Below are 26,873 nucleotides of genomic sequence, written 5' to 3' on the forward strand. Positions count from 1 at the left end.
GGTTTTGCCACCTTTGCAGCCCTGAGTACAGAATAATCTGTGGATCATGTTCGTTAGCCAAAGTAACATCCGTAATTGCTGGCATCCAACACAACTGCCCTGCCAAAAGCCAACCTGAACAAATAAGAGATCACACAGAAGGCCTGAGGACCCTGATTTAGCAACAGCCAGCCTGATGCAGAACACAGCTTGGGGGAAACTACAGGATTCTCGCTTTATCTTCCCCACTCACAGGTGGTACATACATGCCCAATGTTTAGAGTATTGGTATTGCTCACATGTAAGGGAGAGACAGAGATTGTTATACATATTAACTTGCAACTGACATTCTGAACTCCACTTCCAAATTTGTCACTTTTGTGTGTTCAGACGAACGTATTTGTCCAGATATGCTTATCTAGCATGCTAGTGCTTCATTTTGTGCTGTACAAGAGAAAAAGAAATTATTTTCTTCATTTTGAATGTTCAAATGGACCAGTAGGTTTTACAGATACCTTAAATTTATTATAATTTACTATTTTTGTACACAAGATTTCCACTCTTGATTCAAAATATATTTAGAACAAAGAAAAGCCTCATTACTTGATACTTATGTAGCCAGGGGATAAAATCTGTCTTTGCAGTAAGACAGTAAAAATAAGTATCATTGTCCTCAATCTTTTGTCAAATATTAAAACCAAACAGCCCTTAGCCCACATATTTGGACAACTAATAGGTTTTTACTGAAGACCTGAAAAATAAGAAGTTACAATACCAGTAACTTTTCCTTTAATTAAAAGGATGGCCTCTAATTGCATAAGTATATTAGTATATTCGCCATTTTAATAGCTCTAGTTTGCTTATACAAGAGCATGTGAGACAAAAAAAAAAAGTTTCCAAGGAAGTTTCTGTGACTGTCATTTCTTTACTGAAAATATAAACCACACTTTCTTAGTAAGAGATCTCATCAATTGGGAAAGGTCTAAAGAAAACTAACTTAACACCACTATGATTTCTGGAAAATGTGAGTATTGCCTTAAAAAAGGGAAGTTAATAGTAAAGAAACGACCCATTTATCATTGTAAATAACACACTGCTGTTGTTAATTACAAGTTAGAATCAGTTTCTTAAATAACTTAAATTCCTGTTGTGCTGGAAGTGTAGACATGTAGATCTTATTTTCATCATCTCCTCCCCGCTTGTATTTCCTATCAGGTGCTACCAAAAGAAGGTTTCCATCAAAAACAAAACAACAACAAAAAAACCCTGCATTGGCCACATATGAGTAAAGCAATGACAAGAATTTCAGGAAAGGTGAGGGCTGTCTAGCACTTCTTAGTGGTTACTTATTTTGCGTCACGTAGACTCAGGACAAGTATCTTCTAAATTTACTCTCCATTCACTCCCCTATCTGCTACAAAAGCTACCTGGCTAGTGAAGAGTTTTGGCAAGTTTTATGCAAACAGAGTAAAATAAATTATTCTGTGTATTGAGATTTTTCTCATATAATATATAAAGATTTTTCACACAGATTCAGTCTGAAAACCACTGTAGTGAGACGTTCCAAGATTATGCTCTCTATTCCATTTCCATTCTGGAAACTATGGACACATCAAAAAAAGCCAATGCTTTGATCAATCCTGATCAGTATGGAAAAATACCAATGTTCTGTATTGATTCTCTTTTTATAGTTTCATGTTCTTCAGGTGAGTTTTTGAAGTTATAAAGCCCTGTAGCAACAACCATGACCAGATGCAAGATGACATTCTCCATCCCATAACCCAAATATCAGCACAAAGTTGAAAAACATCTACTGTTTCAGGATGCAAAAAGGTCAACTATTAGTCAGATAAATCAGAGGAAAATTTTGGGGCAGCAGCCAGTATAATAATTAACTTCTACAGCACACGGCTGAGTGATTCTTTCTCCCCTTCTTGGACAGTGGACAGAAATAGAAGCTTAGCTTTCCGTTCTAAGGCTGAATATGTCTTTATCAGATACAAGTTATTTTAATGTTGTAAGTATACAATTTAGTCAACATCCAGGCTACTGAGTTTATGAAGAATATTTCTGTGAGGAAATAAAAGGAGCATAATATCTGAATACAGTACTTACTTCGAATTTGTCTCTTAATTTCCTTCGAAGAATCTAGCCAGTTCTGAAAAAAACCCACAACCAGCATTTAAAATCACTTCAGACTGAAGACGGTGAAGTAATTTCATACAATGCAGTTAAAGTTTGTATTGTTCAGACATCTGTTCCATTTTAAAATAACCCAGAGAATTCTAAGATTGAACTTGTGACTTGCTAGCAGGTCTCCCCACCCATGCACATAGATGAAACTGTGTAATGCCACTCCCTTCATGGTTGTCTTATTACTTTAGACTATTAACGCCCTGTAATTTTAAAAAGTCTTCAAGTGAAGGTGGTCTAGCAATTTACGTTTGACAAATACAATTTTCTCTTGTATTCCTCTTATTGACATAAGCAGACTTCTCAGAAATGGCTATGTAGCCTCTACATGTCTGTGCTTAAACACCCACGTAGAGCTACTTAAGGCAACATTTCTCGTGAACTCCAGAGACTTATTATTCCCATCACTTCCCTTAAGGCATATATATTTTAGTTCTGATAACGTTCAAAGGTGCTTGGAAAAACTTAATCAATTTTCATGCTTTTTACCTGAGATTCCCCAAAGCAAAGTTCTCTATGAACATGTATTATGTTAGTACTGATACGCTGGTAACATTCAAATCTAGATACTCAGCTCTATTTTAGGCAGTGCAAATAAAGTCACTTTTTCATATTCAGAAGCCTCAACATTAAATGTGCTCTATCCCCAATACCAAAAATATTTTGATATAATCTGTTCAACCTGTTAAATAGCTCATAGCATTTCAGTTACTATTGATATGTGCAATGAGACTTTTTTGTGACTGATCATCCAAAAATATAATTTCGGGAAGTGAGACTAAGAAATCAGTGATGTATATTCATCAGTAACTCAGACAATTCAGTTTACTAATGTCACCCATAGATGTTAGACTGAATGAGACACTAGCAACACAAGCCTTTTAACTGCAGTTACTGAGAATTTACTTTATACAGTGTTTGAACCTTTATTTCCCATGGCCAGACACACATACACAAGCATATCGATAGAAGAAACACATGCACACAACCAGCCTGCCAGCAGGACCTAACACATTTCAAAGACAAAGATGTTCAAAGTAGGGAAGAATTAGCAACTGACTTGTAAGGTCAAGGACAACCTTTGTATTTCCACAAATTACTGCACCTATTAGCAGCTTTAAACTCAGAGGGGACCTCAGCGCCAGCAGAAACATTACTTAGAGACATACCTGTACCAATTTTTCTTGCCTAACCTAGGCAAGCAGTGGATATTGGGTATGATGTGACTCACCTTTCAGTCTACACTACCAAACTCCAAATGCAACAATTATTTTCCAATACCATCTCCCTCAGTCTTTATTACAGGCTTTTCCACCCAAAGTTAAATTTATTTCAAGGAGGCAAAACATGCCAGGCTGGGTCTGTATAGATTAGGAAAATGTGGAACTACATGTTTCTGCACTAGTGCAAATCCTTAATGTAGGTGACCTTTGCTGATAAAGGATGTGGCTTGTATGAATATGACCCAAAATACTAAGTTCCCTGTTGTAAAAAAACCTTGGTGCAATTTGATTTCATCACAAATGCAGGATCTGTATATGTCCTGGTTTGGGCTGGGATAGAGTTATTTTTAATTCCCAGTAGCTGGTATAGTGCTGTGTTTTGGATTTAGTATGAGAATAATGTTGATCACACACTGATGTTTTAAGTTGTTGCTAAGTAATGTTTATGCTAGGTCAAGGAGTTTTCAGTTTATTAGGCCCTGCCAGCAAAAAGGCTGGGGGGGGCACAAGAGTTGCAAGGGGACACAGCCAGGACAGCTGACCTGAAGTAGCCAAAGCGATACTGCATACCATAGAACATCATGTTTAATATATAAACTGCAGGGATTCACCCAGGGCCTGCCGATCGCTGCTCGGGGCCTTGCTGGGCATCGGTCAGGGAGTGGTGAGCAATTGTGTTGTGCATCATTTGTTTTTTCCCTTCCCTTTGGATTTTTATTTTTCTCTGCTTCTCCTTCCTTTTCATCATCATCATCATTATTATTATGAATGATTTTATCTCAACCCTAGAGTTCTACCTTTTTCATGATTCTCTTCCCCAGCCCACTAGGGGTGGCAGGGGAGAGTGAGCGAGTGACTGCGTGGTACTTAATTGACAGCTGAGGTTAAACCATGACAAGGTATTAGACAAATACTGCTTACAAAATAAAGGCAAAGTCCACTTTTTATCATTTTTACAGATGTAACTTAAAAAGAACAATTTCACATTTCTTGCTTTAAGGAATCTGTGATCTCTACATTTCATAGCTACTATAATTCTTCCAGAGATGTACAGTCCATAACATTGTTACGAAGGAAGAGATATAAAACACCTCTCCAAAAAATCTGTATTACCACTTATTCTGCTTAAATCAGAAATACTGTTATCTGCTGGAAGACCTTTGACATGGAAATGCCTTGGAAGACAACAGAAGTCTTCACATAATTTTGGCTCAGACTCAGGTCAGCTACAGTTATCATCCTAGGTTTTCAGTTTTGACATGACTTCCATTCCAAAATGATACACAGCCATATTCATCCAATTACAAAGGTAACTAGAAGTAGCTTAAACTCTTAGATTTTATACAAAGTATAGTACAAAGTAAGTAAGTCTAGAATAGAGCATGGCATAACTGCAGCAGAAAACGAGGATTCTTGAGTATGTTTCTTTCAGTGCTTTATCTTCTATCACTATAAAGTAGGAGAAAAGAACTTACAGTACAGAATATGCTGCAAGATTAGAAGACTAATCCTTTCTTTAAAGAAGTTGTACAGTTCATTTTCTGATTTTCCAAACCTGGAGTAAGCTTACTGGAAGCAGACTTTGCTACCAACTTTCATTACCATTCTGTCAAATAAAATCAGATGCTTATATTCTATTTATAGGCATAATTACAGGGGTGGTTTTTTTTTTTTTTTTTGCATCTGTGCCTTTTGTTATGGATAAAGCAAACACTAATGAAAGAATCTACCCTGAAACAGACCTCAATGCAGAATAGACAGGTCTGTCTCTCAAAACAAAAGACAAAGTGTATACACGCTACTTTGCTCCAGTAGGCAGAAATCTATTTGTTTGATTTGTGAATGGTAAGGTTATAGATGAGACAAAGTAATGAATTGTCACAGAACAACAAAATGTTCTCTACCAGTACAAAAGTATTTTGTACAGATCCAGAAAAGTAGCATTTCCAGCTGGTGCCCAGAATATAAGAGCAGAAGCTTTCTAACACTTCTGCAGACCAATTACAGTGTGAATGGAGCATTCATGAACTTTTGAGGGTGTAATGCAGTGAAATCGCTAACTAAATTTTAGACTAATAAAATTAACATTTGCAAAACAAGAAGTCATTAATGAGTAATTTGACCTAAATAGCTTTAAAATGTGTATTAAAGCTAACAAAAATCAGTCTGACCTGAAGACCTAACATCTCTCACAGCTGCACAGAATACTCCTAGATAAAAGTTAATGGGACTCCTCCTCCAATGGTACCCCGATGGTGCATTAGGGAGCAGCTCTAATTCACAAGAGTGCCTGGCATTCAGTTTCCACACCCCACAGCTGCCATTGAGTTCAACAGCTGGCTCATAAATGGGTAGCTGTGATGGGTGCACAAGAATGAGAAAAACACATAATAATTCAGCATTTACTACTGACTAGTCTGGACGTCAGAGATTTATGGCATTTTAATCTGAAGAGGCAACAGTCATAACAGGAGAAAAAAGTGCATCAGAATGAACTGGTACTGAGCTAAAAAAAGAATTCAAACTTATTACAGAGGTGAACAAAAGAGAGGGAGCTTTTCCTGGGTTTAGGGCCAAGTCCCCAAGCTTTCTTTGGCAGCTATTGCTGAACACAGCTGTTCAGCACCACCCACTTCCATCTATTGATTAAATTAAAACATAACACATTAAATGTTTTCTTCTTTTTTTTTAAAGAATGAAAAAAGTTCAGACACTTTAAAGTCCTAAAACAGAAGCATTCATTAAAAACATACCACAAATATTTAACATGCTGAAGACAATTTAAATGGTCTTCATCCATGTATTAAAAAATTCCCTTTAACAACAAAAATCAGCGCTACAGTCTTACTGAGCACATTCTGTGAAGCTATATGATTTCAAACTTACCAGCACAAAAGAAAAGGCAGTTGGGGAGGGGGAAACTTTCTCAGAACACAACTAATAATTCTGCCATATTAAGACACTGCAGTAGCTACCCTTCATGTTACCAGGATAAGTTTGTAACATAACCGGTGTAAGAACTTCCAAACGTCATGTTATACAACTGCAGTAGCTTTGAATTATGTAACTTGAGTAACAATAGCAGAAAAAAAAAATAAGCAAGCCTATAGAAATATGCACGTTGCAGTACAGCCTGTCCAACCCATAAAAGACCATAAACATTTAGCCAAGTGACTAGATTCATGCCAAAGCCCACATTTCCAAATTCTTTGAAAACCTAGGTATTCTCACTCACCTAGTAATCACAACTCGGAGTTGAACCAGAGGCATAGCACCATCCATGTAATGGCACTTTGGGTACAATCTAGAGCAAATGGGCTATCCAGCCAGCAAATATCTAAAAAAAAAACCCCTCCTTCACTGTTACTCACTGGCATTCAAAATCTTGTAGTTCCTGCAGTTCACCAGAAATTAGGATTAATTCTGCAATAGGAAGCGGGAGGTAGGAAATGCAAATATGCTAGGGAAGACTCCTCTTTAAGTTTCTCCAGATAACACTGAACTTTCTTGTATGAAGATGTCAAAATCCAGCAACTGTGGTTTTTTAGCCTTCATAGAAAATTGGACCAGACCCCTCCAGAAATTTTAAAATAAAAGCCTGCTGCTGTCCATAATTCAGGTGACAAGTGATCTACTCTTCCGAATAGAGTGCTACACTTAGCCTGCCTATATAAATTATCAAACCACAGGGACGCTATTACCCAGATATTTCTCATTTAATTTTTGTAAATTCCTCATTTATGAGTGTTGCTACAGTAGCACCTCCATAGTCAATAAATAGGGAGCTCAAGGACCCATTCAGGCTGTAATGGACTTCTGGAGATAACTGGTCCAACTTTGATTCAAAGCAGAGACAGCTCTGAATTACATGAGGTTGCCCAGGTTCACATCCAGTTAAGTTTTTGTATCTCCGTGGAGAAAGATATATGAAAAAACAGATGGACTCTTTTTAAAGTATGTTTTAAAGTATGGTGCTCTGTTCCTCCATTCACATGACTGAGGAATGCCATGAAATCCTAGTCTGACTAGAAGCACATTAAAAAAGACAAAAAAAAAAAAAAAAAAAAAAAAAAGAAGAAGAGGACCTAAATACACCAGTCCAGACTTTCCTGCTCTACTTTCAGAAGCCAAAGACTCCCTATTCCACCTCCTAGGATCTACTCAGCTGGGCTATTTCCTGGTATAGTTCAAGCATACCAGGTCTGCTATTAGACGTTTTCTCTCTTGCCAGAGATCAGACTGCTCTTTTATGGTTATTTTGCTGTGCGTGTACAGTACAGATTTTCAATAGTGAGAAGCACAAGTAAAGGGACAACATGCAATAATAACAAATAACAATTAAGATTACAATATTACTCAGAAGATCAACTGAGATGCTCTTCATTCTTACACCAAAGAAGTTCTCATTTCTACATATGCTTTGGAAATTAAGAACAAAAATAAAATATCAAAGTAAAAATACCTCAAATCCATTTTATATATGAGGATCTTTAACACAGAGTGACTGAGCATTTTGCTTGATGCTGCACAGAAGGTCTTGCAACAAGGCAAATAACTCTAGAAAACAATTGTACTTGAATGGAAGTTGACAGAAATTCAGATTTACTGAGACCCTAAATTAGATGAGAAAGATGACAGAAAAAAAGCAAAAGCTTCTAGACTATGTATAGTACTTGTGTAATGATGTTCCCTGCTACAAATACAGAGATTTAAAAGGAACATAATTTTTTCCACTTCAATATGCAATTATTAGTCTGGGTTTTTTATGAAGGAAAAGATGACTGCAGGTATATCTTTAGTTCATGGGCAAAGCAACAGCCAGCAGCCACCTGGTCAGCTGCCAGCAATACCCAACTGTAAATGTTTAGATGCTGGGAAAAGCTAGATTTGCTTTTGGTAATTAGTTGAATGTATGCCACTGACTGATTTAAGATTTGTCTTAGCTCAGCAGCCTAGATGTACTTGACCATCTAACATGTAAGCATGGCGTACTGTTTTACAATACTATTCTACTGTTTTACTACAAAGCCTAGTAATTAATCAGTTTTCTCAAAAATGCAGATATTTTAAATATTCCCTTACTCTAAATAAAATGGGCACTTTCTTAGGTATCAACATGTACATCAGTATCCTGCATGTTGCAAGTCTACAGCAGACTAAAATTGACGTTTTGCAAGTTTCCTCAAATGTTTGTAATGGTATACATCTAATACAATATGCCTCACTAAACTACTTATGTCAGTAGTAATATAGCAAAACAAAGAAACAAAACTTCGATACAGGTTTACCTTCTGTTCTGAATTCTCATAAAACAACAGCCCAAAATAGTCCTTTTCCAGTAAATTGAGATGTTCACACACTTTGTCAAACAGCACTTGACCTTTTGCTCTTTTCTGGGGAAAAAAAGAAAAAGAAAAAAGAGAAAAGTACTATCAGTAAATTGGTAAAATCCTTAATTACAGATATGGCTATTTGATGGTATTAGTCAGGAAAATTTATAATCAATAAAATAGATTATAAATCTGTAGCTTTCTTACGATATACTGTTCACCATATATATTCATCACATATGTTCATCATAAGCTTTACATATCACTGACAAAAATAAAGACATTTCAATACTTTTCAATTCACCAAAAAAATTTACTTGGCTTCACAATGAAAATTCAGTACCTAAATTGATTTATTAAATGTTTTGCACCATGAAGTTTCACTAAATAGTTCTTAGTTTTTCTGGATCTTTACTTTTAAAATAATTGAAGACTACTTCATGCAAACCAACTTTTCCTGTATTATTATCTTCTAAAAATTAATATACTTCCTATAGTGTTAATGTCTGTTAACTTCTGCATTTCTAGCATTTTAGCACACATCTCAACGACTTATGAATCACGAGATGAACTCCCAAGAAAAATAAAGCACATTATCATCTGCAAGAGACAAACAGAACAAGCAGGCCACTACAATTCAGCAAACAGACAAGTAGAAGTAGCACACAAGTGTAAGCAGAACATAAGCAACATGTCTAGCTGTCTATACTGTAGAGGTTTTGAGGGGCAGAAAATAAGAGGGCTGCCTTCTATCTGTAGATTTACAAACTCTCTCAGTATCCAACCAGCCTTAAAGAAGTTTAATCTTCCTAAAAATAATATCTGTGGAAGTCAGTAAAAACAACATTTCACTTTTTTAATTTAAGGTTAGTTTCAATGTCATAGTCTGGTACTTTATAATAGTAATCAAAGAGTGATCATCATTTTAATACACTCTTAAAAAAGGCTGCTTCCTGTGGCTCAGTATTACTGCAGCTTAAGCAAATGGCAATTAGTCCTGAAGTTTTATCTGTTCTTGTATCTGGAACTGGGAATGTAAATAAGGGCATCCCATATCTTCCAAGCACTGGCAATAAAAGCAGGCCCAGACCCTGCTTCTGTGGACCAGGTTTTAGGGAAAAGATTTGTTGTACAGGAGATGGCAGCTGACAGGAGAGAAAGTTTTAGAGCAGACAGCTCACAAAATGTACTCGGGGTGAAGATGAGATTTTTTTTTTTTCCATAGTTAAAATCTGAACATGAATGGCATGCAGTCTCCCCGTTTTAACCAACTCCTTCATGACTGTTCTGCTATTTGTGGCATTTCTCAATGAAGCCACAACATGGCATTTTCAGAGGCCTGGCAGCTTAATGGAATTTTTGCATTTGCCTATCCTACAGATTTCAGCAGATGCCACACACCACTGCAATTCCACAAAATGCCATCAACTGCCCCTGTGTAGGCCCTTGCAACACTGCAGCCATTGTCCCCCACAGACAGTGGCAGAGCGTTCACAATATGCCCCAGCACGGCATTTGCCTGCAGCTCAGCTCCATGGCACAAAACATTAAGTCTGGGAGGGAAGGGAAGGGGGAGAAAAGAAGGTATGCACTGAGCAAACAGTGAAGGCATTGTTGGTTTATTCCCAAAGAATCCAAAGCTTTATTTATTCAAGATCCCATTGTTCAGCACACACTACAGTCCCGATGACCAGAACATTTTCAAAGAGATACACCTCTAAAATGAGCACATTTAGTAGTACAAGCATCAGAGAGGCAGTGGAACTTAGAAGTCAGGGTCACTATTGAAAAGGGGAGCTGGGAATCTCAAGTCTGTTTGGTACTTTCAAAAAATTTACTCTTCAGAAAGACAAATGAGTATTTCCCCTCAGAGTCTGAAGTAACCACTTAGTTTTCTTGACAGCCTTACCTTCAGCTTCATAAAAAATTTGGCAATATAGAGAAAAGCTAAATCAAAAGCAGAAAAAGTATAAGCAAGAGATGGTCTGAAGAATCTTAGGCTGGTTAGATGCATGTAATAGTTATCATTTTTCTCCCTAAATCATTGTGCACATCAACGATCAGACCTTGCAAAGGCAGGTTCCAGGTATACGTATTTCAGTAAAGGAAATTTACAGATTAGTGCAGAAATAATATATGCTATCATTAAATCCGTATCTGGAGTCAATTGCTAATTACACAGCTTTTTATAAAGTTCATAAACTGAAAACCAGAGTTAATATTAAGTCTTTGACATAGAGAAACATAAAGCAGCCAAACTTCCAGGAAATATGTTGCAACTGTAACAGTAAAACATTGCACAGCTTCCTCTTAGGAAGTCTTAGTGAACACAGAACTTGGATATACTACTAATCTCCGCTGTATCTTTAAAGATCTTTTTGGAAGTCTATAGCTTTTCCACATGAGGAAAAACATCCCATTGCCATGAAGGACAAGTTATGTTAGTCTACGTTCTAGACAGCAACATGAAACAAAGAAGTTACAGCATCAGAAAGTGACATTTATAGAGCTCTGCTGGGGATTCAAAAAGCATAAGCAGTCTCTCAGTATCAGCAACAGTTCTCATTTTAAAATCCGACTTGTAAAATTGAAGACTCCTAGTTCTTTAATACTGTTTCTTTACATTGTGATATAGTTTTAAAAATCTGCAAAAGTATTTAATTTCCAAAACTAAACTTTTCAAGTGCAATTTCTTTGTAATCCTTTGGGGACAGGCATTACTACACAGATTTAAATTACATGATAATTTACAAGTTTTCTGGAAAACACCATGTTCCTAGGAGAATGTCTCTAAACAAGAACTTAAGTTACACAGCGAAGACAACTACTGTGATCCAGTCATTTCAGAAGTTAGAAAGTTTTTAGTGGAAGAACAGGGGACTCTAAGAAGACAGCATCATGGTTTGCACAGTTCAACATTACTCTTTAAACGGGATTCTATTTCTTTTTCTATGAGTTGGTTGAGGTCTCAAGTGATAGTTACAACCAACATGTAAAAATATAACTGTTAACCTTATATATATGTGTGTGTGTGTCTATATACCTATACATGCATATCTATCTATACATATATATATGTATAAAGCACAGCAAACATTAGCACTGAAAACAAGGAAATCTTATTCCAGATTCTAATGCTGAAATAGCTGTAAAAGTGTAAGTCCATTTTATGCCCCACAAGAAGGCCTAGCTGTACAAAGAGGCTGAGAAGTAAGGACAGGCTAAAGCCAGTAGTTTAAAACACAACAGTACTCAGAACAGCAGTATTCTGTATAGCCCCCAAGTTATGTGTTTGGTTTGTTGTTGGTTTTTTTTAAGTGAGAACATCGAACGAACGTACATAGCGAGGGTTACTCCAGTACCAAGTCTGTGATGACACTTCATAACCACTTCACAAAACCAGGGGTAACAAGGTTTCTGCCCTTTACCTCCTTCCACACAAGAGCAGCAAAGCAGAGCAAAGCAATTGCAGTAGACGCACAGAATGGAAACTTCTGAATTAGAATAGGATATTATGGATCTGTTTGGCTATAAAAGAGTTGCCAGCTACAAATGCAATATATACACTACTGATGTTCCTCACAGCTACCAGTTCTGTTCAATATTTTTATCAATGATCTGTATGCAGGAGTTGAATGAACCATTAGCAAGTTTGCTGATGATACTAAACTGGGAGGTGCTGTTGACTCTCTCAAAGGACAAGATCTCTTGCGGACGGATCTAGGTTGACTGCACCACTGAGCAATCATCAGTGGCATGAAATTTAACAAAAACAAGTGCCAGATCCTGCACCTAGGACAGAGTAATGCCAGGCACAAGTATAAATCAAGAGAGGAGAGGCTGGAGAGCAGCCCTGCAGAAAGGGAACTGGGGATGCTGGTCAACAGCAGGCTCAGTGTGAGTCAGCAGTGTGCCCTGGCACCCAAGAGGACAAACCACATCCTGGGGTGCATCAAACACATCTTAACCAGACAGTCAAAAGAGGTGATTATCCCACTGCATTCAGCATTGACACCTCATCTTAAGTGAGTTTTGAGTCCCACAATTTAAAATGGATGTGAAGGTCCCTGAATGGTATGTACATTCAGACTATATAAATAATGGCATTTATACTATACAAATTCATTTTTTTGTGATGATGCCATAGGGGAAAGAAAGGGTTTTGATGGTTCCTTCTGTATGAACTTGGCCGAGAGATAGAGGGCATCTCTTGGACTTGAGATGACTTCACACATAAACATTACTTTCAGTGGTTTCTGTTGAATCTAGACTGATATTTTAAAAATACATCAGATTTAATGCCATCCCTATATTATTATTATTTTTTTTTAAATAAAAGATATCATACTTTAAACAGCCTCCTTAGGTTTACTCAAACACTAGTCTACACATCAGAGCAGTCAGGAAATAAAAATTTGCAAATCAAAACTCAACTACAATAAACAAATTATCAAGTTCATCCAGACTTTTCCTATTTCAGGGCAAAAAACCTGATCTAAATCGTACATTAAGCAAACATATTTTGACTTTGTACTAGTAAACTGTAAGTAACCATAATAACTTATGTCAACTCCAATATATTTCACTTGTTCATACGTGCATACAATATGGTCAGTGTTGGCATCCTTTAAATGCCTTTTGTTACAAGTATTTAATTAGACCACTAACTGAATCCAGTAAACAAACCCAATAGGATCTTCATTTGCTTCTAACTAGTAATCATTATGCAGTTAGCACTGCTTTTTGTTTGTTTAAACTGTGTTATCCCCTACGAAAACCCAGATTACCCTTAGAGAAGAAAATGTGAACAAGTCTTTATGGCAGATCCCAAATTTAATGACAAAATTTCCTCTTGACTACCTAAGAAACTACGGAAACAATAGGGGAAAAAAAACCCCAAGTTGATTTCCCCACCTGCCTCACGAAAACCAGAGGCACAGGTAGATCACCCTACAAGATAAACAACTTACACCTTCTCGCAGAGATGTCAATTATCAGGAAAGAAGCAGGTCAAAATTGTGTTATTTGCTCTGTGATAAAAAATTAAAATTGCTTGTTGAAATTAAATATCAAACATTCCAACAGTCTGCTCACTCAAGGTATTAAAACTCAACTGCCATTACATCTCATAAATGTTATACTATTGAATCACAAACCTAAGTAATTTTATCCTTTAATATGGTTCTGTCATTTCAAGTAAGCACAAAGATTCAGTCATTTACAATTTTTGGCAAATACCACTCAACACCTTGCGTCCTCACATACCTTGACAAGTCTCTCTGATACATTTACATGTTGTTACCCCATAAGTGAACTGAACTCTATTTAAAGCAATAAAAGGTAACTGAAAGTTTGTAACAGTTCACAGCTTGTGAAAGTTGTTCTAAGTCATGCTCTTCCAAAACTATTTAAATAGTTTCTTCCTCTTTCCTGCTCTCCAGGCATTCATACATTACTCTGAAGAGTCTGAGGCTATGTGGACATAATCTCTATGAGTATTTTTAAGGTTAAAATAAATTGAGTTAATTGCTCATGTTCTGTGTATGCACATATTGTGTACACATACCTCATCTTCTTTAGTATAATACTTCCCACACAATATTATTTTGTAATATATTTCAGAAGTTTCCTAGAGATAAGAAGCTTTGGACATTTTTACTTTAAAGCTATGGAACGCAGAAAATCAATCTATTTTGTTAATATGGAATCTCTGGACTTAAGGAACTTTATATATTTTGACTAAAAGTTAAAAGGGCTTAAATACAACATTTCAAAGAAGGTTATTTTGCTTCCTTACGAAACTTTCCAGGCTCCTGAAACACATACACACACACACACAAATTCGAAGAATGGCAAGTATCAAAGTTTAAAACACTACTCAAACTTGAAGTTTTTAATTCCTCAGACCAAGTAGCCAAGATATAGAGTAATCATTTACAGACCACAAAGGCATATTTTATGAACTATCCAAGATACCAATGTAGATATGTCGATGGCAGAATTCACTACAGTTAATTCCTGGGAAAAACAAATCACTACAGTAAGATATTCAAATTACAATGAAGTGAGGCATATTTCATGTGGTAACAAGGCTTAGCTTCATTATGCTGACAGGTCATAGACTTTTCTGGGCAATAGCAGAGTACCTTAAATATATTTAACACTGGCGTTCAGACAAGCATATTTGGAGAAGCTATACTCAGGAAAAAGACTAAACCAGATCCTTCAAATTTGCCTCTACAAAAGAGAAGTAACAAAAGTACAAAGATAGATGAGAATAAAACTGAAGGAAATCATTACAAAAGAAACTGAAATACTTGTTTCAACAGCTCTGTAGAAAAAAATTATTGACTTAAAAGTTCAAACTGGCAAGTTGACACCAGTCAGAACATCTATTAAGGCAAAATATAGAGTTCTAAGGGCAAAAGAACAGACAAATTACTCTCAGAGGTGATAAATTAATTTACAAAGTAACTTTCAAAAAAGAGAAATATCTGACTTGTGCTTTATGTTGAAAGCCAAACATCAACCATGCCAGGCATGCCCTGGGCAACAGGAAAGACATGCAAAAACAAGCCAGAAGAAATAATTCCATGGTCAAACAACACTATGTTGCTTCAAAAAAAAAAAAAAGCTTAAAGTAATTAGCAATATACAAAGCATCCAAGTGGCAAAGAAACAAAAAGGGTACAAATGTACCTGTACTCCTACAGCAACATTTGATGACAAATTCTGAACTATGAGAGAACAGCATCAAATCATAGTCAGTTGCAAAGATGTCTCTATATCACAATAAAAACATGCTGATTCACCATTAGTGAACTGGTGGTTGTTTTTTTTCCCCACAAACTATTTCATATATAAGCTTGCTATCTCAACTTGTTAAAACTATTTTTCACTAACTGAGCATCTATCAGTTTTTATTCTGTGGCACTGACCAACAAACGACACAACATGTCAGAGAGAAGACACCCGCAGGAATTAACTTTCAGAAACATTTTGTCACAGAAACCAATTTCTGTTTACCCTGAAATATCTCTCAATGCATTCTGCATATCACATAAAAATATACTCTTTTTTTCAAAAAAGTGCTTTGACTCAATATAGTTTCTAAGATAATGTCTTGTTATGCAGAAGTTACATCAATTTGATTTTAACTAGACTTAAAATTGTAATAAATCCCAACTGTATTCATACAATACAGGCTAAGATTGCACATTTACCTAATCCATTCAGAAGCAACTGAAATAATTCCAGTAAGAACAAAGTGAATATCCATGCAAATTTTGTACTGATATAACTAAGTTTGTAATTGCATTGCAACTTGTGCTGGATTATCTATTTATTATTTTTTTTTGATAGTACACATATTCATCGGGGTTCCTTGTAAATATTTGTTCCCAAAATTCAACACCTTTATGAAGATTCTAGGAAGGGGGGTGCAATGTGATGTGTGTGGGAGAAGTGACAAGATATATCAAGTCCATTATGCAAAACCTACTTTACCTTTTCAGTTGACAATAATATAGAATTAAACCTTAGTTACAGGGAATAGGGATAAGAAGCCCTAGAGCACTGCTATTTTTCCTGTATAAACAGAAAAAAGTTTTACATTGGTAAATGTAACCCTGCTTTACACAGCCAACAAACATTTGCTAAAGATTATTATTTTCTCAATCTTGCCTTGAAAATTCTTTTTCCTCACTCCCTCAGTTAAAAACAAAGCCACTGCCACACACATAATCACACAGCTCTCAACTACCAAGACAAGATCTTTGAGCAACATCAGGATTATTACAAAAACCAGTGTGTGGTAACCAGGACAGAAAACAGATATCTCAACATAAAGTGACCTCAGTTATAACACAATTACAGGACTGCACATATTCATTTAAATTAATCCCTCTACCTGTCTCAGCTTCATAATAAAGAATTCAAGTGCTTAAGAGTATAGCTGAACTCAATTTCCAGCATGTTAGGATATCTAGTTGTCACATGATAAATACTAAATTTATTAAAATGTTTAGTGAAGCATGGTGAGCCCAGTCCAGGCCAACCTCTATAGAGCTTTTCCTGCTTAGTCTAAATATCAAAGATACACTTTTAAATTAAAACTAATGCCAGATGAACTTCTTTTGGTATAAACCAACTTAACCAAGAACTGAAGCCTCCTTTCCAATTATTTTATGTATTCCATGAAGGTTACTAGCATCTTATTGAATTGAAATGTCCACTTATTTTGAGTTTGAAGAAAAATCTTTCTATATCCAGTCAAATTTGTTTGAAAAATTAATCTAATTTACTTTGTACCAAACATGTCACTTTTCAAAATAAAGAACAAACCAGCTTCAACAGTTGTGGGGGAAGAAAAAAACTGTCTTTTGTAAAAGATGTTATATGAAACAAGGTTCAACTCTTTTTATATGCAAAATCCATGTTATAAAAAATAAAGTATATTGAAGTATTTCAAAGCACTGGAGCTGAAGAAATGTAGCCACAAATATGCCTAGAACTGAATTAAGATCACAAAGCAAAGAGGAATATAAGCAGGATAGAAATCTAACTACCACGTGGACAGCAGCTTAGAAAGCAGTTTCTGGTCTACTGAAATTGCATTTCTTCCTAAGCATACAGACTATTGTCAGTGGATATTCTGTTCTTTCAGGAAAACTGAAAAACAAGATGAACAGAAAAAAAAGAATGGAAATTAAAGGAAAAAACCTGTCAGAACTGTGGCACAGGAAGACAGGTAGCCCCTGAATCTATACTAAGATTACTTTTTAAAATAAAGGAAAATAGAGGGAAATAAAAAGATAGGGATCAGAGCAAACAACTGGCCTAGAACATGGAATTCACAGAGCATTAACAAAAGAGCACTGCTGTTTTAGAAGCGGTTTAATAGGGATTGCTAGGGATATTATGCCTGAACTCATCTGTACTCCCAGACAGTGCAAAGTCTCCAAGTGTAGTCTTCCAATTGTACAAGTGTTGAACAAGCCTACCATTATTCTTCATTATTTAGAGATTTATCGTCTTGCTTAAAAAAAGCTGAAGAAAAACAGGCACTTGGACAGCAGTGATAAAACTGATGAGAATTTATGGAACTGCTTTTTCCTGCAAGTGAAAAAAATGTGAGAAGTGACCATCTTGCTAAGAGGACCACATATGAAACCATTAATTTTGAGAACCTAAGAAAACATAAAAAAAAGAAAAAAGTTCCCCTTCATAGTTTAAATTAAAAAAAAAAGAAAAATATTTTATAAAGAATTATGTTGTTTCTCCATTTACACTTTCTCAGTAAACTCCAAATTATTACAACGGTATGTTTTTAAAGTAAAAACTGTAGAACACAGCTAAGTATTGCTGTCACAAGGATTAATATTTCACCAAGTGCCCAGGTCAGAATCATCATTTCATCTCAGTGATATGCCACACCACAACAGGTAATAGGTGCTAATCCTCCAACATAATAGAGACTCAATTCACCAAGACTAGGTATGGGAAGAACGGTTACCAGACTAGCTCATTCATTAGACAGCTCCTTGAAAATGCTGAGATGGTAGCATCAATGAGGGATCATTGCAATGTTTTTGGAGGCAGTTTGCATATAGGCACTGCAATTGTTATTAGTCAACTTCATGGATTTACAGCTATGCCATTGGTTTTATTCCTTTAATAAAAACTGTATGTTCATACTATCCATCCTACCATCAGTTTTTAGAGAATCATAGAATCATTTAGGTGGAAGATGACCTTTGAGATCATCAAGTCCAACCATTAACCCAGGACTGCCAAGTCCACATCTAAACCATGCCCCTAAAAGAAGCATCTACTAGTTTTTTGAACACTGCCAGGGATGGTGATTCCACCACCCCCAAGGGCAGCCCATTCAAATGTTTGACAACCCTTTCCACAAGGAAATTTCTCCTAATATCCAATCTAGACCTCCCCTGGCACAACTTGAAGCAGTTTCCTCTCGTCCTGTCACTTGTTATCTGGGAGAAGAGACCTACTCTCATCTGCTACGACCTTTCAGGTAGCTGTAGAAAGCAGTAAGATACACCCCGAGCCTCCTTTTCTCCAGACCAAACAGCCCCAGTTTCTCAGCTGCTCTTCATAAGACTTGCTCTCCAGACCCTTCACCAGCTCTGTTGCCCTTCTCTGGACACGCTCCAGCACCTCAATGTCTGTCTTGCAAAACTGAACACAGTGTTTGAGGTGTGGCCCCACTAGTCCCAAGCACAAGGGGACAAACACTTCCCTTGTCCTGCTGATCACACTGTTTCTGATACAAGCCAAGATGCTGTTGGCCTTGGCCACCTGGGCATGCTGCTGGCTCATGTTCAGACAGCTGTCAACCAGCACCCCCAGGTCTTTTTCCACTGAGCAGCTTTCCAGCCTGTAGCATGCAAAGCTGCTTTCCTCGAGCCTGTAGCATTGCATGGGGTTGTTGTGACCCAAGTGTAGGACCTGGCATTTATTTTAATTGACAGAGTATGTGTGTAATGTTCATTATATAGTCTAAATTAAATTATTAACACAGCTAACATGTTTAGAGTAATTCCTGGATTACACTCCTCCAAGGGTGAAATATATAGCAATAATTATGTAAATTAGCTGATGTTTGAAAGGACCTCTAGCGGTCACCTAGTCTATCACCCCTGCTCACAACAGGTTGAGTCAAGGCCTTGTTTAGTCAGATTTTGAATATTTCAAAGGGTGGTGACTCCACAATCTATCTAGACAATCTGTTCTGGTGTTTGATCCACCCTCAATGGATATACCCTCACACTGATGTTTCAGTGGAGTTCCCTGTATTTCAGTTTGGGCTCATCTCATTCTACCACTGAGCACCACTGAAAAGAGCCTGGCTCCATCTTCTTTACTTACGCCCCAGGCAAGTATTTGTACACAGTGCTATAATGTCCCTAAGCCGCCTCCTCTCCAGGCTGAACACCTCCACCTGTCAGTCCCTCCTCCTACATCAGGCACTTGAGACCTTTAATGAATATTGTAGTCCTTTGCTGGACTCTCTCCAGTACTTGGCAGCTGAGAACTTGACCCAGCACTCTAACTACTGAGCAGAGGGGAAGGACCATCTCTCTCGAACTGCTGCCAACATCCTACTGCAGGCCAGGTAGCTGTTGTCCTCCTTTGCTGCAAGGGCCCACTGCTGGTTCATGGTCCCCTTGTCCATTAGGACACCCCACCCCACCCCAGTTCTTTCCATGCAAAGCTGCTTTCCAGCTAACCACTCCAGCCTGTATTTCTCTTTGTGAAACTTCATGAGATTCTTGTCTGCCCAACTGTCCAGGTCCCTCTGACGTATCAGCCACTCTTCCCAGTTTCATCATCTACAAAATTGCTGAGGATGCACTTTGTGCCATCATCCAGGTAGATTGCCTTGGCATGAATGCCTTTAGTATAGCATTAGTGACCAGCCTCCAGCTACACTTCAGGCTGCTGAATGTAGCAGTTGAGCCAGTTTCTGGTCCACATCACTGTCCACTTACCTAGCCTATACATCACCTGTTGTCTAGAACAACCACGGGAAAACATCAAAAGCCTTGCTAAAGCTGAGATTACATCCACAGCTTGCCACTTATCCAGAGAGCCGGTCACCACATTACAGAAGGTACAGCTTCCCCTTTGTGAATCCATGCTGACTACTCCCCAAACACCTTGTCCTGAAGAAGTTTAGGAAGGATTATTTGTACTATAACCTTCCCAAGGATTGAGGTGAGGCAGATCAAGCTGACATTTCTCACATCTTCCTCTTGAAAACAGGAATTACATATTCCCCCATCCCTACCCGCCCCCACCCCCCCCCCCACGCCACCCCCCCCCAATCCCAGGAACTTCCCCTGACTTCTGGGACCTTTCAAAGATGATCAAGAACAGCCTTGCAGTAATACCAGCCAGCTCATTTAACGCTCATCAGTGCATCCCAAAAGGTCCCATGGGACTTGCATCTCTAGTTAACATGACCCTCCCTTCTTCCATTAATTGCCAAATTCCATCTTCAGGCTTTTGCCATTCACTGATAAGATGATTAAGTTGGAAAAATAAACTTTTTCTGACTAAAACAGCTTATGGACTAAGAACAGTGCACCAATACTTTTTATCATAATTTTTTTTTTTTTTTTTTTTTTTTCAGAAACAGGGCATTACTATCCAAAATTATCTATTAAGTTTCTACTGAATCTAAGGTATATAAGGGTATATAATATCTTAATTCGAAAATATGAAGTCCACTTATATTACAATTACACCAGTGTTACAAATTAATTGTATAGTATTGTATGCACTAATTGGACATAAAAGTTTCAGTATTTAGTTACTGTTGAGAATTTGATCAGCTTATACTAACTACAGCATTGACCTGCATGATGACACTGAAGCTACTGCATCATAGCTTTATCTCCTTTTATGCTATTGCCAGATATTGTCTTTATGTGGACACATGAAATAGGAATGAACAATTACAATATTTTAACACACAATAAGTTGCTGCGTCATATTTTGTTTTCTTTCACGCTCCTTTTAAGTTATGTGCATACAAATCGATGCAATTCTACAACAAAAAAGGAAAGTTATTGTAAACTCAAACAGAAACAACCCCAAGAAACAATGTATTATCTCAGATTTTATTACTGATTTATCATGAATGTTTAAGGAGGCAATTAGAAAGAGACAGGGTTCTACCAAAAGCTGTCTGTAAAATAACAGTAATGAAAACAAGTTATTTTTTATTTTTACTTCCTTATTGGCAAGTATATATATTTAAAGAAGTCTCTAATGTAAATAAAATATAATGATGTTGGACTACTGTGCAGAGTAAAATCTAGAAGCAGCATCAGGAATGTCTCAACCATGGAAATTCCTCCAAATGAAAACCCAATTTACTAGAAAGTCAACCAAGGTAAACTGTGCTTTGCAAGTTGTGCTTAGACCGCAGATTCTTTGTTTATTTCCTTTTTAAATCTTGTATAATTTCTGTTACTTTGTAAAGCAGAAATAAGCCAACATTTACTCAAACACTAAAGGAAGACTGAAGAAAAGGCCAGTGTCAGAAATTGATGTACTAGGATCCACTGCAGTGAGCACAAACTGAAATTTCAGTTATCAGTTGAAGCAGCCTTCTGAGGCTTAATATTTTGGTACAGTAGTAAAGCATAAAAAGGTCTACCTGTATTGAAGAACATTAATTTAGAAAATTGCAGTCAGCAGTGCTTATGTCCTATGAATGATTCAAATGAACATATAAAACAGATTGATTCTATTCCACTTTGTCCCCCTCCTTAATTTTTGTTCTTCTGTTCTTACAGCGAACTCTTGCTTATTTCAAATAATTAGAAAGCATATTTCCTGCCAAACAACTTAACTCAATCATAATAGACTTAAAGTACTGCAGAATAGAATTTTTCAGTGGCAAATACAAGATGGTATCTTTTTAAATCTGTAGAAAGCCACAAATTCATTTTAAGTCTTATTTTTGGATGACAAAAAAGCCCAGGAAGATAAAATTCATATAGCCTTCAATTAATACAGATACCATTCATATTTAAACATCCTGATTTTTGTGAAAAATCAAAAAAGAACTCCAGGGTTACTACACTGTTTATGTTTTGGTTTAATTGTGTCTAATTTTTTGTTTATATATATTTTCTATATATATTTCTCCATACATACTGATGCATGATACAATAATATATAAATAAAAATACTTTTCAAGAACTTTTAGGTGACAAAATTCCTGCAACTTTAGACAGTGATTATGCACAGCCCTATGCAATGTGTTCTGGAGAGCAATTATTTTGTAGTATATTTTCCATGTTCTTGTTTTGTTTATTCTGATAAATCTTTTTCTTCTGTAAACACAGCATAAAAAGTAAGCAGATTTAACTAATATTAACAAAGGTTTCACTATTGCTTTTTGCAGTTGACTTAATTTACAGTGAAGTGGTCTACATCTGACATCATTGGGGAAAGATCCCTGTAGGACTAAAATATTGTAAAGAAACATACACTGAAATTGTTCAGTTTTAACATCAAAAATAGGAATTATTTAGCAAATGGAGGCTTCAGAAAGCTAGTATTACTAACCACTATAAATCACAAACTTTAGAAATTCCAGAAAACTGCAACAAAACATTCCCAAGGAGTATGTCATATTGGTAACAAATACAAATTTCTTAGCTGATAGGAAGAGTTTTATTAAGAGAACAGGTTCGAAGCAAGCTGCACTACTCATGCATAAAGAAAGACTTAAATTGTGATGGAACTTCTCAAAGTCTTAAGAACAGGTAGGGTTTTTTTACTTTTCTCTAACTATTAGTTCTGCAAGACATTGAAGAACAAGTGAGCAGTATACATCCAGTATTATATTACAGTACACAGCAAGACTTATGCATAATAAGCAATTAAACTACTAGGAAGTCTAACGCAATTCACAATCAAACGGTGGAGGGACTGACTGACACACTGGAAAATGAAAGAACACAAGAGAAGACAAAGAAGCCTGCACTACCGCATGATTTGTAGTGTGTGTACTATGCCAAAATCAAACAATTTGCATTAGACAAAAATAGGAATATTTTCAAAAATCAGATGGGTCTAGGAAATGCTGTAACATTGTCACTGTTCTGTCCTTGGGATATATCTAGATGTCTAGGTTTAGAAAAGGTGCAAATTTTAACCACTCTTCATAACTCAGTCTAGGCATCACAGCTAATCAGTTAATTACATCACATAAAATGTACTTTCACAAGTGTAGTCCAGAACAACTGTTTTTCCCCCATTCCAAGCAAACGGGTATTCTAGGGCCAAGCTTAAGACAGAAATGTAAGAGAGTTGACTTTAGTGATGAAACCTATCACCTTTATAACAAATATTAATTCTCCACATATCTACCAATGCATTGTGGTTCTAATACTCAAAGGTCTACTTGCTGTGGGTGTCCTACTAGCTATCATTAGGTATCAGCAGAACATGCTGAATCATATCATGTTGCCTGGCCACATCTTTAGCTTATGGGACCCATAAATGACAATTGTGATATTCTGAACTAGCAGCTTATATGGCTATAGAAACTTCTCATTAACTTACAGCCATCTCGTATGACTAGAATAGCAATGAGACAAATTTCATGAAAAGGAATGACTATGACTGGAAGCCACAAGTAGAAGTGAAGCATCAGAAAGCCAAATAGACTTAATCAGCTGTTTAATTTACTGGATTCCTTTTTTCACAGAAGTTTACAAATAATTGAACACAGGGATTTCTAGGATTAGAAGGCAGCTGTGCAAGGGAACCAAGAACTTTCAAAAATACCACCTGCACAACCTTTGCAATACAAAGCTAAAGTCTTCAGGTACTATGAACACAGTTGCCAAGTGTTTACAAAGTTTATTGGAATTACAAAATAGAACTAAGCAAATTTTAATGTGTGTTACAACTGACTGGCTAGAAGTATGGTTTCCAAATATAAACTGTTCTACAAGGAACACTGTCTTCTTTCCAAGGGGACACCATATCCCAGTATTAAATAAATGAGCTTATTTATGCGGTATCCATCAATCCAGCATGAAATAGGGAGTTTCTAGTTAAAAAAATTCCCAACCCTTCAGAAAGTGTGCCTAAAGAAGTCATGCAGTTTATAATGGTGTTGCATCTTCTACTGGCAAAAGTGATTGCAATTGAACTTTCCAATAGAGAACAGCCTCTCACACTTCTGTACTGAAGTGACGGGTATCTTTTGGGAGACAGTACTAGCTTGAAGCAATCTGCTGATAAGATCTACTTACAACCTTACTCATATAAAAACTCTCATAATAAATCAAACCAAAGGTTATTTCACTGAAATTAAGACTTGGAATGCAACTTTTTTCACCCCCTTTCATGTAATTACATGTTTCATAATTCAATCTTGATCTACAACATTAAGCAACCACTATTTGACTTCAAACTTGGACACTATGGTCAGACTGAAAGAGTGTGTGTGTATGTATACGGAAAGGATATTAAAGCCAGAAAAACCAAGTAGCTATTTCCCATTTAGCTCACAATCTCTATTTCTGTTAGTGATCTTAAGTCAGACTTAACAGACAAATATACACAATATTTAACCCAGCAATTTATAGTTGTAAACAAGCAATCCATGCAACCATGAAAATTTGGAACTAGAACTTAACTTTAAATACAAATAAGTATTTTATACCTGCACCAAATTTTTTCTTTGAAGCAAACTTTTTTTAAACTTTAGTTCTCCAGCTGAGATAACTTAAAAAACCAATAACTTAATGAACTCAAGACAACTTCATTAGTACATGTGACACTACCTTCAAGAAAACCTTAATCTTTTTTTTTGCAGGGGGGTGGGGAGAATCAAGTTTGAGCTGTCAAACAATCACCATTGAAAGGATTTGTATACTGCATTTTACCTTATTTGCTAGTGTACCTCAGAGAACATTTTTAAAGATAAACTGATAAGGTCTTAACATTCCATTTTAAAACTCCATCTTTAACTGGCCCCTAATGATATTGTCCTGGTTCCAGCTGGGATAGAGTTCTTTTTTTCCCTGGTAGCCAGTACAGTGCTGTGGTCTGGATTTAGGATGAGAGTAACATTGATAACAAACTGATGTTCTAGTTGTTGCCAAGCAGTGCTTACATTAATCAAGGACTCTTCAGCTTCTCATACCACCCTACGAGTGAGGAGGCCGGGGGGGCACACAAGAAGCTGGGAAGAGACACAGCAAGGACAGTTACCCAAACTGGCCAAAGGGATATTCCACACCATATGATGTCATGCTCAGTATATAAACTAGGGGGAAAGCTGGCCAGGGGCTGCTGCTTGGGAACAGCTGGGCATCAGTCAGTGGGTGGTGAGCAACTGCATTGTACATCACTTGTTTTGTATATTCTAATATTTTAGTAGTAGTAGTAGTAATATGTTCCTTTCCCTTTCTGTTCTGTTAAACTGTCTTTACTTCAGTCTATGCATTTTACTTTTTCTTCCTATTCTCTCCCCTATCCCACTGGGGCACAGGGAGTAAACAAGCAGCTGTATGGCGTTTAGCTGCCTGCTGGGTTAAACCATGACAGATAGGAATGTGAATGTAACATTGTAACGAGCTCACTAGATATAGAAAAATTTATTTGTTAACCTCTCAGTGCAATGAAAACAAATTTTCTTTCTCTCCATAGAAAAAAAGCTCTTTATACAGAGACTTGATGCCTTACCTCTAGGTCACAGGTGTATTCCGTGCCATCAAGAAGCATCACTTTACACTGCACAGTTTTAATTTTCTTGGGAGACTTCTGAGGAATGATTTCTGTTTTAATTTCAGCTGTTTGCACTTCTTTTGTCTCCCTTTTTTCTTTTTCTTCTTGTGTTTCTTCCTTTCCTGTTGCAACTTTCTCTACTTCCATTTCTTTACCATCTTCTTTGGCAGGCTATATAAAATACAGTTAAACAATGATAAAAACTCAGCGAGATGAATGCTTTTAACTTGTTCATTTCTTTTATAAGCTACTAATAAATAAGACATTAAGTTATGTATATTACATGCACATTCATTAAAGTCATGCACAATAAAGAAGCACAATAACCAGTGTAAGCATTAAGATCTTCCTTTAGGGACCAGATATTTTTGCTTTTAAACCACAAAAGTTACTTTTCTTTTTTCTCCTTTCCTTGAAATGAGATAATTTTTGAATGTTTTATTGGCTTTTTTTTTTTTTCCCCTAACAGAAACAAATTTAACAAGAAGCTCCAGGAATTATACAAAACTAAAAAAACAGTGTTTACAAAAGTCAAGTTATAAAGAATCACAGAACAGTTGAGATTGGAAGGGATCTCTAGAGATCATCTAGTTCAATGCCCCTAGGGCCCCTCTAGGGCCACCTACACCAGCTTGCCCAGGAATATATGTCCAGTTGGGTTTTTAATATCTTCACAGATGGGACTCCACAACCTCTCTGGGCAACCTGTTTCAATGTTTGACCCACCATCACAGTACAATCTTTTATTTGTGATTTGAGATGAAATTTCATATTTTTAATTTGTGCTCATTGCCTTTTGTCATTTAACTGTATGACACTGAGAAGCATCTGGCTCCTTTTCATTCTCTCCCTTCAGGTATTT

General features: G+C 36.6%; 1 protein-coding gene across 17 annotated transcripts in view; it reads right to left on the reverse strand.

The window, feature by feature from the left end:
- EPB41L2 (erythrocyte membrane protein band 4.1 like 2) overlaps positions 1–26,873 on the reverse strand; it is a 123,758-nt gene that overhangs the window by 45,023 nt on the left and 51,862 nt on the right. For all 17 annotated transcript variants that reach the window (XM_037390902.1, XM_037390895.1, XM_037390901.1 and 14 more), the window contains 3 exons: positions 25,970–26,182; positions 8,684–8,788; positions 2,095–2,137 (listed from right to left, as the gene is read on the reverse strand). In XM_037390902.1, coding sequence (XP_037246799.1) covers positions 2,095–2,137; positions 8,684–8,788; positions 25,970–26,182 — 361 coding nt within the window. The remainder of the gene's footprint in view (positions 1–2,094; positions 2,138–8,683; positions 8,789–25,969; positions 26,183–26,873) is intronic.

Source organism: Falco rusticolus, chromosome 6, assembly GCF_015220075.1.
Source record: "Falco rusticolus isolate bFalRus1 chromosome 6, bFalRus1.pri, whole genome shotgun sequence".
Lineage (NCBI taxonomy): Eukaryota > Metazoa > Chordata > Aves > Falconiformes > Falconidae > Falco > Falco rusticolus.